At 39.5% G+C, this 13,849-nt stretch overlaps 1 protein-coding gene across 3 annotated transcripts; it reads right to left on the bottom strand.

Annotated features, from left to right (window-relative positions):
• Positions 1-770: 770 nt before the first annotated feature.
• LOC105169875 (AT-rich interactive domain-containing protein 3) lies at positions 771-9,039 on the bottom strand. Of its 3 annotated transcripts, XM_011090429.3 has the most exons (12): positions 8,164-9,037; positions 8,040-8,079; positions 7,303-7,355; positions 6,966-7,011; positions 4,809-4,898; positions 4,359-4,481; positions 4,210-4,261; positions 4,048-4,120; positions 2,968-3,034; positions 2,831-2,881; positions 1,725-1,817; positions 771-1,059 (listed from the first exon to the last, which is right to left on the bottom strand). In XM_011090429.3, the coding sequence occupies exons 1-12, from the start codon at positions 8,535-8,537 to the stop codon at positions 955-957; spliced, it is 1,167 nt and encodes a 388-aa protein (XP_011088731.1). In that variant the 5' UTR covers positions 8,538-9,037; the 3' UTR covers positions 771-954. The 3 variants fall into 3 exon arrangements, with proteins under 3 accessions (XP_011088731.1, XP_088739918.1, XP_020551773.1); XM_088883792.1 differs by lacking the exon at positions 2,831-2,881 and having other exon boundaries at positions 8,164-9,039; XM_020696114.2 differs by lacking the exons at positions 771-1,059; positions 1,725-1,817 and adding an exon at positions 1,824-2,184 and having other exon boundaries at positions 8,164-9,039.
• Positions 9,040-13,849: the final 4,810 nt, after the last annotated feature.

Consider the following 13,849-nt stretch of genomic DNA (forward strand, 5'->3'; position numbering starts at 1 on the left):
GATGGGAACAGGGAAGGAGTCGTAATTTAATTATGACAAATTAAATTAAAAGTAGTTTAATTAACTTAAGACAAAAAAAAGAAAAAAAGATTGTATGTACATAAGTAAAGAAGACCAGCTAAATCGGCTGGTTGAACATAGGAATGGCAAGAGGGTGGATCTAACCGGGATAGAAATCGAAATAAATTGAAAAATGAGAGATCAGAACATATGTGCCAGCTATCGAGATTCTTCAATTACTTGATGTTGCAACAGACAACTTGAGGACAAGCAGGAGCGGTTCGACTCCATCCCGGAAATTATAAGAAGTTAAAAGAGTGGACAATTTGAGGGTTTAGAAGGGCAGTTCGGGATGTAAAAGAGTGGAAGATGGGAAAATTAATAACTAAATAAATTAAATATTAAAAAGTACATAAATTAACAGATCAATAAAAAGCAAAACAACAAAATAGGCGCTCTCACTTGATATAAAGTATAGATATACCAATATGGTTTGGTGGAATAGGATAATTCTATTCCTCAATTCATATATACATACTAGTACATATTGAGCTTTTCTCAAACCCCCCAGACTCTCCCACCCATTTACGAAAAACTACAACTATAAATTTATATCAACCCCCTTCACCCCCTCTTACCCTTCAATTCATTCATTCTATCCCAATTAACTGTAATTTTCAAAGCGTCTTTTCTAAACTTTTTTCCAAACTGCTCCCGTTAGACCAGACTTGGGATTCTAATTAACCTTAAAATAAAAGAACACCAACCAATTTGTAGCAATTGAAATACTTATTATAATACAGAAACTACACATCAATGAACGCCAAAATGCACAGTAAACAAGGGCAGCTAAGTTCAAATTCAACATATGCAAACCCTACACAACTATTTCATTCTCAATAGATCACCAGAAGATACTTTTGAAGACCTCCAGCTTACAAAGGCAACTACGTACTAGATATCTGATTGCTCAAATGGCACGCGAACAAATAGCTGCCCGTGCAGGGTCACCACAGCCGATGTCTGATGAGGATCAATTCTAGTAGGTAAACTGACTACCTGGGAACAACACAGTTCTAATGTCATATATAGATGAAGCACTTAGAGCCCCCAAATCCAACAAACTGACTTTACAGGACCAACAAACAATTAAATGACACCTTATTTAAGAATAAATAGAGACACAAGATTTGATGTAATTACACACACCCCTTCATGATAAAAAATTAGACTAACATCCCCTTGTCAGTGATATGTCAGAAAGAGTTGGGGGCAGGTTGCGACTTGGAAGGGGTTGGGGAAAGTTGGATGGTAGAGGAAAAGTGAGGGAGCCCAGCAGTTAGACGGGAGAGGGGGGGGGGGGGGTAAGGTTGGGTGGGGACTCTGATGGTACTTAAAGTTGTAAAATCCCGACCCAGGACAAAATTAAGTGGAGAATCTATAATGAAAAAAACAAAAAATTCGTAACAGGGATGTCACTAAAGTTATACAGAATGAGGTGATGCCGTAATAGAAATCCAGTTTCAATATCCATTTGTGCACAAATGAAAAATCCGATAGCAGCCCCTAAACTGGAAGGTAGAAGCCTTAAGGCAACTAACACACTCTCGCACAGATGAGATGAAGCAAGGACAATTACTTCTGTACATGAGAGTACCAATTGAACAGCTGGAAGATAGACTCATTTACTACTTGCAGCACACACCTCAACTCACATGTGTTACCTTTTTGAATGGAGTGACACCCCAAGGGTTATCCTGCTGTTCTGGTTGTCCAGATATAACCAAACGGCCTGCAGGATCTGACTGTACGCGTACCTGTTGTCAAATAATCTAAGTTGATAGAGCATAATAAGATAAGAATTTAACAAGGCAACACTGGATAGCCAATTGCCTGGACCAGGTGATGCTCAAACTTACTTCAAGACCAACAATCACCAATTCAAGTTCTATCAAAATAACTACCCGAATAACCGTACTCTAGCAAGATCTGCAAAAGTTAATTAGAAAGTTTTACGACAGTGAATCCCCTGCCCTCCCTCATCCATAGCTCCCATGAATGTAGCGATGGTATGGCCTAACCAGATCTGGATACAACATCTCAACTTATGCATGCCTTTGGCCTTCTAACCGCAAATCTTATTGCCATGCATAATCTTTGTTATCCATCCAACAGATTAAAAACCTGATTGAGCAAATAAACTTAGTATCATAATGATATGCATGAGTATATCACAAGCAAAGAGTGGTTTGTGGCATCGAGAGCAGCCAATGTATAAGATGATTAGATGTTCATTATATTACAATTATATTAGGCAATTCCTCTCCTCCCAAAACTATCAATCTAGTCATCCTTGTTCCCAAATATATCTATATGTTCCATGGTCTCTTTCTTCCCCTTGGTCCTCTGTCCTGAGTAAGAGCGTGTCCTCTCATTAACTGTGAGACACATTTAGCAGATGCTTATCCAATTAACATCTAAAGTCACATAATTGAAACAAATCTTGACACTAAAGTTAAGGGAGGTGACCATAATATTGGATATTTGACCTCCTAACTTTCAAATATCAAAACCAATTACCCATTTTCCACCCTACATAAACTGAGGCTAACACTCATTATATATATATATGTATGTATATGAGATATCAAGATAGTGAAAGGGTGCCAACAGAATGATTTGTACAAAGTCATTATTCCTGCAAGTTTCTTGCTTTGGTGTAGAAATTACAAAGTAGATTTCATGACAATAAGATGCCTGACACAATTTCCAGGGAGGTTTTTAGCTCAAAATGACAGAAAATTTACAAAAAATTCTTTCTGTTACTTGCCTCCTCACGCAAAAGCCCAGGAACTAATGCATATACTTCATAGCAGTCTTTCTGCAGAAACACCGCATGCAATTAGCAACTCTACGAGGAGCATATAATGGACCATTGTATACCAAGGACAGGAAAGAAAGACATACCATTCTCTGCACATTGACCTTCACCCAGTCAGCAGGGACACCAACATCCACAACCATGATCTCCAGTCTGTCAATAACATTGAAATTCATATATTGAAGAGAAAAATGCAGAGAATCATTTTACATTCACAACCAATCATTTACTTCTACATTCTTTTTATATCTAAATGACAAGAAAAACATATTTTCACAGACGAATAATTTTTTCCCTGATATGCTACATTTAACAATCATGATTGGTCTGTTGAAGATAAAAAATAGGAGGAAGAGCTATTATCTCTACTTTCTCTGGAAGTACTTAAAAAGATATTGGAACATAAGAACCATGTCCCCATCACTCATCATCCATCAATGTCAGCTGCAACAAGCTCCTCTAAACCACTGAACAACTGCCAGTACTGGTTACCCAAATTCACTTGACTATGACATGAAGTGCAACTATTCCAAGTCAACACACTTAAAATTAAAGAAGCAGAGTTGTAATTCTATGGTTCTCCTATTAAACAAAAAAACTCGAGCACAATTCATGAGGAAGTTGGCATAAGAAACAGAAGGCGATAAAAGAGGCTCAACTTGGAGACCAAAGAGTTCACTTATTTATGCTTGTTGAGACAGTGATCAGTAGGTTCACTATAAGAGCTGCACTGCTGTATATGACTCCTGTTATTTCGAGGTCATATCTAATATTCAGAGTTTACCTAGATTTGGTACCGCTTTCGCAGACCGCACCAAAACAGTGCTTTACCTCTTTAGGAGGAGGAGATATTCACATTGCTACAAGGTGCAAGTGACAAATGTTAGGAGAAGGTAGAAATAATTAATGATGACAGGATTGCTCATCCACTCTGCATTGTCATGTGAACCAGACAAGGCTAAGATACCATAAACTCTTCAAAGACAATGAAATTTCCAATCATCATATATCAAAAGTCCACTTTCCACAAGCAGTTATAAGAAATCTAATGGAAGCCTGGATTGTTATCAGTAAGGCAGTTCTATTACCAGAAACAAGAGATTCATGTAACATCTTAAAAATCGTGCCTCCAGATATTACGGGGCTTCTAACTAAGAGATCTTAACTGCGATTTTGATGCTACACGTGCAACCTTGATAGCATGCTCACCAGGAGATGATCCCTTGCGTTTGAGGAAACCTTTGTCAAGAATTAACCACACATGGAATAAAATCCAAGTTTTCATAATAGAAGCATGGAATAACTACAACTCTGGCAGTAAAACATACCAATGTTTCTTAATTGCTTTTCACGTTTCGGTGTTGTCATTTGGTTCTTATCCTGTGAACAAATGACTGCAATCTCAGAACTACAACAGAGGAGCAGAATAACAAACACAAAGGACAAACAGATGAACCCTTACAAAGCATAATTATACCTTAATGATGGGATCTCCAACCTCACCATTACTCAGAAGCCGCTGCGAATGCCATCCCTGCATGGCACGAGCGGCAGCATCCCTTCTTGCTCTACCTGATCCTGAAGCATGAATTAGATCTACCTGCAAATAAATTGTTCACTGTCATTTAATGATTTGGATAATTGCTAAGCTAGATTTAAGTAGGAAGCAGTTGTTTATGATTTAACATACTTCAGTGACTTCACTTGATCATACAACTAGCTGCTTAAATAGGATTTGTTACAAAAAGACCATCATATCTTTGGTTTATTAATTAGAGCCCTGTAATATTATCTTAAATAAAAACAAGAGTTTCCATAAATACATGCTATAGAAGAAATTGCAACCCCAAGTACAGTGTACTAAAACCCTTACAGTCAACCAACTATTCTTATCTTTAAGAAAAAAGAGATGAGAGTTGCAAATCACCTGATTCCCAGAAGCAGGATCTGATATGGAAGCATCAGTAAAAGGTAGCTCACCGCTACGCATTTTGTACTTTTCATATTCCAATAATGCCTGGAAAGATAAATCAAGTTCCAAGATTGCACGAGAAAGAATAGGATCCATGACTCCAGAAAGACCAATCCGGTAGAATCACAGAAATATAGTTTCTTTAGTCGTGGTGCAGAGAAAACAAAGCAAAAGCAGGTCACTTGCAGTACTGGCAATCCACATAATGTTGGAAGAATACAGGAAACTAGGAAGTATACAGGATGGTTTATACTGAATTTTTATGCAGCAATAGATAAAGAAGTCCACAAGGATCGTTTCCATGGCATATGAAGCATTATTAACATTATTAGTAGCTTATTAGAACAAAGATGCAAATGAAGCTCCTACTCATGACCATAGTAGTCAGTGGCGCACAGCGCACAATGGCGCTAAGGGCTCCTGGCGCTGCAGCACGCGCCTTTTCGGAGGATGGCGCAAATATGAGAAATAATCTATATATTAATATAATTAGTATTATTTTGACTAGATTAATGTATAAGGAGTTAAATAAAACATATAAAACAACAAATTCAACATAACAAAATTTCATATAATTAGAACAACCAATGTTGAACCATTGAAGGATAGCAAAAGTCCTAAAGATTCAAATGAATCCTAAATACTAAATAGTTTATCAAAAAAGAAGAAAAATAAGCCGAAGAAGAAGAGGCAGCCGCAGAGGAAGAACCGAAGAAAGAAGAGGCAGGAATGAACAGGTTACTCATGCATGCAGAGCAGATTATTTATTTCTGCTGGAATTCCGTTAATTATTAGGGTTTTTTTTTTATTTGATGGGCCCAGGCCCTTTTTCACAAAGGCCGCCTGGGCGCCATAGGCGGCGAATGGCGCAAGAGGCGCTCGCGCCATGGCTTGCCATAGACTACACAGCTCATGACAATAGAACAGTTCTGCAACCCTTCAAGCTCATTCCTCTATTATTGTAAAGGAAGAAAAAACATATCCACTGATATGCAGGGTCTACAATCTCTGTAAAGAAGAACATATAGGGTGCTCTTTTCTTATAAGCAAAGTATTCCTTGGAAGCAGCAGGAAGCAAATGCCTTTTGTACTCAGACTATGAAAAAAGAAAACAAAAAGATGGCAGCAAAGATAGAAGCTACCTTGTGTGCAGAAAAGTTAAACACATATAGAAGTGCCCCACTGCAAGAAAGCCTAGGCAAGTAATTGTAAAATGAAACAAAATGGAACAAAGTTGACAACTGCAGAGCTTCTTAACTTCTTAAGCTTCGAACCCATCTTCAGTTCCAAAAAATTCCTGTCATTTGTTCCTTATTCCTCTGAATAACAAACTCGAATAAAGATTTTTTTCTCTCCTACCTCTCTCAGTGAAGACAAAAGCTATATTGCAAAGTATAAAGGTGAAAGTTGTATTCATACAGGCAGATGTATTTGGACCACTATCTGCCTTGCAGTGAAAATTTTTATTTTCCATTGATGAGGTTTTGGTGCCTTCATATCTATCTAAAACCTACAGGCGATGGACTCTATAAGGTTAGTCCCCGGATAATCACTGGGAAGAAGTCACAGGTCTACAGGAAAGACCATCACTATCCTAATTCAATTTCCCATTAGTGGTTAAAAACAGGCGGTTCAAGTGCATGTGCTTTTAACCTATAATGCAACATTGTATACATTTCTTAAATCACTTCGGGAAAATAACAGAGTAATGACTTGACTGTAGATTAATATTTTTTGTATGCAGAATCAGAAATTGTTATCAACTAAACCCTATATACAGTATTCATATCGCAAGAGGTTCCACTTTCAGAAGTCAACCAATGTGACTATTTGCCACATCAAAGTTCTACATTGACTAGCTTTTTGTGTAATCAATTACAAAGTTATATTTATTGAAACAATTCCTTCATCAGAAGTTGTTCCTCATCAACCTAACCCTATTTCACTGATTATTTACCACATCAAAGCTCTTCACTCACTAGCCTTCTGGTAAAATAGAGCCAGCCACCCTTGGCCCAGACAAAAGAGTAGAAGTATCTTTACCACACACCATAATGCATATATCTGAGAACAAAAGATAGAAGAGAACTTCAGCAAGTAATTGAATATAACCTTCTCGTAAAAACCTCGAAATGTCCAAGAAACAGTAGTACAGGTCCTGCATGAGTTTAAACAACATTACACATACATCAAAATCCAATTAAAAGAACAGAAAAAGAATGTAAGAATAGTACAGTTCACAGGATGGGCGTGTGTCCTTATGAGCGAGGGGAAGGGGGGAAGCAGAAACTGATAGACCAACTGATATCAATCAGTTTTGTTCATCAAATATTTTCCCCCTGTTTCTGGTGTAGCAAAAAATGCAAACCCCTCAAGCAGAAACATGCAACTGGCCCTAAGTGAGTTTACTATAAGATATTATAACTTTTGACTAAAAGTTGATCCTCACTTTGGCGGCCTAAAGGATTCTCCAACTTGTCGCCACAGCTTCAACGAAGTCACCTACAAAGCGAAAATAAAGATGCAACCTGTAAATTACATTTCATACGACTGAGTAGATCAATTCAGCCAACAGTTCACTTATACATGCTACGCAGACCATGATAGCTCCCATAAATCTACAGGCTTAGGCCAAAGCCTGCCAAAATTTCTCACTCTTCTTACTATAGCTGTAAACTCTCAATCAGTCTAAATATGTTCTGTTAAATAAATTTTTTCTTTTCACTTTCAACAACTAAATAAAAGACTATGTAGAGCATGTTAGCTGTAACTCCCACGAAAAACTGAACTACAGGGCTGGGGTTCTGGAATGGCCCCGATTGTGTCCATCTTTCTAACAATTTTGCAAGTAAGAAACTGAACATATTGAGATAACAGACAAGTCATTTCACCTGACAGAAAATTTCAAATTCTTTGTACATTAGATGCATGGAACAGCTCCAAGAAGCAAAGAGCTAAAGCTAAGAGCCTGCTGATAATGCACAAACATAATTAAGCACTGATAAGTTTGTTTTAGTTTTCTTTTTCTTTTCCTGTCAAGTTTCAAAAGCGCCAGTGAATTGATATAATATATCAGGAAGATGCTCGTGAAATAACTTCCCTGTGTTCTCGTCATACTCAAAGATGATAAAGTAGACATAATAAATGAAAAGAATAAGTCAAGTAAATGGAAAACCTTGTGCATACCTGTTCATAACCACCAAGTCGGATAACTGCTCTCCACAACCTAATGCAAACATAATAAAATACTTGTACAAGGTTCAGATATCTTGAAAAAGAAAATGCAAAAGGCGATGAAACGAAGTGTTACTTGAGGCAATTTAATGGCTCTTGATAAAATTTTGGAGGCTTGAAGTCTAAGCATCTTTCTCTGTGGAAAGTCTCAAGCTCCTTCATAAAAGCAGCTTGCTCCTCCTCTGTTCCGGATTCGTCGCCTGTACCATCATTTGCATCTAATAGAAAAGACTTAGAAGGGTTTCTAATGTCAGCCTCGTTCTTCAGCTCCTCCATCTCTTGTGCTGGCTGTACCTCTGATTCTGTGAAGACAGCAGGTCCCTCTTTTCTGTCGTTGGCCACAATCTCTATCTCTTTTACTTTGCCTTCCACTTCTTCTTCCTTCTGAACATCTCCTATAGGCATGGGTTCATTTTCCAGTTCCTCCTTCCGGAATCCATTCTCCGCCATGGTTTGCCGGATCGCGGCTATATCGGCCGGAACGGCTGGACTGCAATTTGCGGAAGGACGACGCTTTCTCAAGTTCAAAGTTATCACGCGACGATAATGGATAGGGAGTAGCTTGACGCGGCCCGAATGGCGATTTGGGTGGAGAAGTTGCAAGGTGATTTGACGTATGAGGGTTTGAGCAATCAGTTCGACTGAGACTTCTGGTTTGAACGTCTTCAAGGGCTTTCCTGAATTCGCAAATTATTTCGTGTTTTGAAGTGCTTAATCCGTTTTCTGAAAGACAATTTTGAAGAAAATTGCACAAGCACGCTTTAGGGTTTACTGGAGAGGAGGAAGAAACAAACCGGTTCGTTCGATACCAGACGAAGTACAGCGCAGGCCATGTTTAATGGAAGCAAATCTTTACTGTAAATAACCAAAACTTAAACCCCGTAAATAATCAGTTTTAGATGCTGCAAACTATCCGCCATTTCTCTAAAAAATTTCTCCATGGCAGGAATTGCTAAAAACGACGAATTGGTTTTATTCTATTTTCAAGTTTTTTTTTAAATAAATAGAAGGAAAAAAAATATAGATATGCAAAAGTTCTTTTTTAATATATTTGATGTTATATTCTATATGATATAAAATTAAAAATTAAAAATATTATTCTCTTGTGAAAAAAATAAAAATAATTTATCTTCATATGTTGTTAGAAGTAGAGCAAAATAGCCCCCTTAGGGCGAACAATGCACTACACGAGCCCCATGTGCATCTGAGCATAATTTTTAATCAATAAAAATATTATTTTACTTATATATATTTGATGCGTGCAATTTTAGCACGAGTCCAGAGTCCTTAGATCTTTGAGATGGATTTGGACCACTTGAGTAAGGATTCCTAAGAAGAAGGACCTGCAAAACAAAGGGTTAGCACTCCAATGCTTAAGTTAGCTTCGGATTTAAGGATGGGTAAAAATAGAAATGAATGAAAATAGGAGTCCTGTTGAGGGGAATCCGTCGGCGCTAGCGAGAGAGATGGAATTGTAGATAAGAATCCTCCTTATTCGTTTCTTGAGCAACAAGTCTCCCTTTAAGGTTTAGGGTTTAGAGTTTAGGATTTTTTTTTAATTAAATAGGTCGGGATCCCCGTTCCTTCTAGATATCATCGAGAATGTACAAAATATTTTGTATATGTAACAATCCTACGTAATTACAAAACACCCACAAAAATAAGTGTTTGGGCTATGCAAAAATGTGTCCAAAAAATATTGGCAACCAAAAAATGAAATTCCAAAACCCAATTGCCCAAAAGTAGTGGAGGCCATCTGATGAAAGGCCCAAGAGATGAAGCCCGCAGACGGCCAGCCCACTTGAAGTTCAAGCTGAAGGTCCAATGTGTTTTGCTGTTGGCGGCCCGATTAGAAGGTGGCCCAGTATTAACAAGAGCATGAGCATCCAAGAGCAGCCCAAAGCAACAGTAGTGGCCCAGTATTGAAAAAACAGCTGAAATGGTTCGGCCCAGTTACACGGTTCTAGAGAAAAGGCACAGCCCAGCGTGCCCAATGCAGAGTCAGCCCAGCGAGGAAGGGGTGTCTACAGACCAATTCTATTTGGTCCATTTCTGAAAAAAAGCAGCCCAGCACTATTGTTCCAAGAAAATTAGAGTAGCAGCCCAATGTGTTCTTTTTCTTTTTCTTCTCTTTTTTTCTTCTTTTTCCTTTTTCCTTTCTCTTTTGCCGTTTGTCCCTCTTTCTTCCTTCTCCTTTTCATCTGTTTCCTGCTTTTTCCTTCTTCTTCATTTTCTGCCAAACCCGTTTTTGCCACCAACAAAATTTGCTCCTTTAAAACATCAAACAAACACCATAGAAGGTTCCATGCTCTTGGGAAATAAAGTTCAAGACAGAGAATAAAGTTCAAGACAGAGAGAAAGATCCAATATTGCATCCAAGATAGACAACAGAGCATTGGGTTAATTTGAACAATTGAAAAGGGTTGAAACACTTCAATTAATTGAAACCAAAAAAACTTGATTTTGAGCTAAGAGATTTGGGGAGCCAAAGTACAACCATGAACCAATGTGCCACCAAGATAACAAAAAATGGGGTGCATAGAGAGAGTATGTATTTTGAGTGTAGGACCAACATAAGTGATTGTGCAAGTGTAACTAACGTGAGCCTTATGAAAGAAGAGAGTAAGTCACAAAGCGTGTAAGCTGAAAAAAGAGGTGATGAATGAGACCATCAATGAAGCCTAGTGCTTTTGTTCCTATTCCCCGATTTGTGAGATGAAAGGTCGCAAGATCGCGAACCTTTCAGCTTTTAACGAAGAGAAAGAGGCCAATGAAGCGCTCTAATACACAGGAGTGACTGTACATCAGGGGCAATCGATGACCGGGGATGTGCAGAAAATTCTGACAAAATCCCAACCTTATGAGACAACAGAGTTGCTGCAGCAGAGGCAGAAATAGGTGGTACCAGTATGTCCATCTGCAGCAGGAACCAAAGTTAATTGAGAGCATGACAAATGATAGGAGCGGTTTAGAAAACTCCCTGAACTGAGATGAATCCTCATCACATTAGAGCCGTTTGAGGGTGCTTGCTGCAGCAGCACCAATAGTTGCTTCAACAAGGCCAAAACAGCAGCTGCAGCAACATAGCTATTTCCATGAATTCCCTTCAGTTATGGGCTCGCAACCGTGACTAACCTGAGGGTTGTTTATTCGACCACAAAGGATGGCCAGCTGAAGGTTTTTGTTGGAGCATTCATATGGCTGTGGGTTTCCAATCACTGATAGCCTATTAATCTGCACAAAGTTAACACTGTTAGGGGTAAAGGAAAACAGTAAATTAGGGGCCATTGCAAGAAAAACTCCCTTTTTGAATCTCCCAAGATGGTGCTTGTCGACGAACTATTATGCAGCTGAGACTGCGCCTGCAGCAGTAGCAGAAAAACAACAGCTGTAGAAAAACAACAAGAAGAAAACCTCTGTTTGATGCAGCATTGCAGAATTTGCAGCAACAAGCAGAGTTTGCTGCATCAGTACAGAACTTGCAGCAGCAGGAGGTGGCTGTTTGGAGCGAAGAACAGCAGTAACAGAAGCACTGCAGCAGAGAAGGACGACAGCAGCAGCAGCAAAGATCTGCAGCAACAAGGGAAAGCCAACAGTAAAGGCGCACTAGCAGCAGAAATAAACAGCAGAAAAATGAGAAAGCAGAGGACTCCCTAAAAATTTTGAGGATTCACTTGGTACGGATGTAGGGAAATCCTTGTCGATCACATTCAATGATCCCCACGAGTAGTCCTTGGAGCTCCTCTCCTCTCAAGAGTTTAGAGCTATTTGTAGAGCATGTGAGGTTAGCAAGATAATCAGCTGCTTTGTTCCCCTCTCAGTAGATATGCGTGATTTTGTACACCACATTTTTCAGCATCAAGCGAATGTGTGTGAGCATGTGCTTAAGTAGTCAATGTGCTTTCTCGGATTGCTGAATGAGATGGAGGATGCAATTCGCGTCAACCTCAATTTAGATCCGTGGAATGTTTTCAGTTTGACAGAGTTGGAGGGCTTTAAACAGGGCGAAAACCTCCGCAAACGTATTATTTGTTTCTCCAAGAACTTCATAAAATGCAAATATAACTCCTACCTCCCCATCACTTGCAATTCCTTTTGCTCCAGCACGTGCCCGGTTTCCTTTAGAGGCATCATCTGTGTTGATTTTGACCCATCCAAGCTCCGGTTTGGCCCACTTAACGATCTTGATTTTAGACTTGTAGCTTGATCCAAGCTCGAGTCCCATGGATTTCGCCACGAATCGGTCCCCTTTCCAATTGATGTATTTGGTCGTTTTGCTTTTGAAAGTGGTGACTGTGTGTTGGTGGACCTTCCATTTGATGCATTCCGAGTTGAAATTTTTATTTTGGTGCTTCACGTCATTCCTTTCGAGTCAACCAAACCACATGATAAACAGGGGAACAATCATTTTGATTTGGTTTTGCCCCAAAGCTGATATCCTCCAATAGTTAAAAAGGAGCACGATCTTATCAGTATTAGGAAGGTTCATGTTAAATTTTTTGGCAAAATGCTCCCACACACACCTAACTCCAAGGCCTTCAATGAACACGTGTCGGAGACTTTCAACGTGATTACAACAAGAGCACTTAGTGGCCAATTGGATACCTTTTTTTCTGGAGTTTCTCATCAACTGGGAGTTTGTTGTTGATAAGTCTCCATATTTGTCTCAGTGAGTTTCATGTGACTTTCATGCTAAAATTCCCATCTCCACTCAGCTTCCACAGAGGTGTATCAATGGTGTCAACGTCAAGCGGAATCTGACAAATTTGATGTACCAGGTTTGCTGTGAGCAATTCTCTCAGTTTTGCGACACTCCAAGAATTATTTTCCCAGTAGCTATTGACAGGAATTGTGTTCCACTCTAAGTCCGGCATTATCTCATAGAGGGGTTTCTGACCAATCCAGTTATCGAACCAAAATGAAAATTTTCCTTTTCTGAGACTCCACAGATTTTTAGGGTTTAGGGTTTAGGGTTTTTTTTTGATAAGAAATTAAAGTCAATTTTGTCAAAAAATCATTCAAGTATCAACTTAAGATGGCATTTCTTAAGTTATTTTACTGTACATAATCGAAAGAGGGTCCCCAAACAACTATTCATACCAAGAAAAGATAGGCAGACAAGCTCCATGCTCCATTTCAGCGTTGCATCACAATTCTAATGATGATCATCATGGCCTTCCCAAGTATGCCTCCAACCCAACACCACAGGGTTTAAGGTTTGGGGTTTGGGGTTTTGGGGTTTTGGGTTTGGGGTTTTGGGGTTTGGGGGTTGGGGTTGGGGGTTGGGGTTTGGGGTTTGGGATTTGGGGTTTGGGGTGAGGGTTTAGGGTTTAGGGTTAGGGTTAGGGTTTGGGGTTTTGGGGTTTGGGGGTTGGGGTTGGGGGTTGGGGTTTGGGGTTTGGGATTTGGGGTTTGGGGTGAGGGTTTAGGGTTTAGGGTTAGGGTTAGGGTTTGGGTTTGGGGTTTTGGGGTTTGGGGGTTGGGGTTGGGGGTTGGGGTTTGTGGTTTGGGATTAGGGTTTAGGGTTTAGGGTTTGGGGTTTGGGGTTTGGGTTTTGGGTTTTGGGTTTAGGGTTTAGGGTTTAGGGGTTAGGGGTTTGGGGTTTGGGGTTTGGGGTTTGGGGTTTAGGGGTTTAGGGGTTAGGGGTTAGGGGTTAGGGGTTGAGGGGTTGAGGGGTTAGGGGTTAGGGTTTAGGGTTTAGGGTTTAGGGTTTAGGGTTTAGGGTTTTAGGGTTTAGGGTTTAGGGTTTAGGGTTTAGGGTT

The sequence above is a fragment of the Sesamum indicum genome, linkage group LG8 (assembly GCF_026168435.1).
Source record: "Sesamum indicum cultivar Baizhima isolate 11 linkage group LG8, ASM2616843v1, whole genome shotgun sequence".
In the NCBI taxonomy this organism is placed as follows: Eukaryota; Viridiplantae; Streptophyta; class Magnoliopsida; order Lamiales; family Pedaliaceae; genus Sesamum; species Sesamum indicum.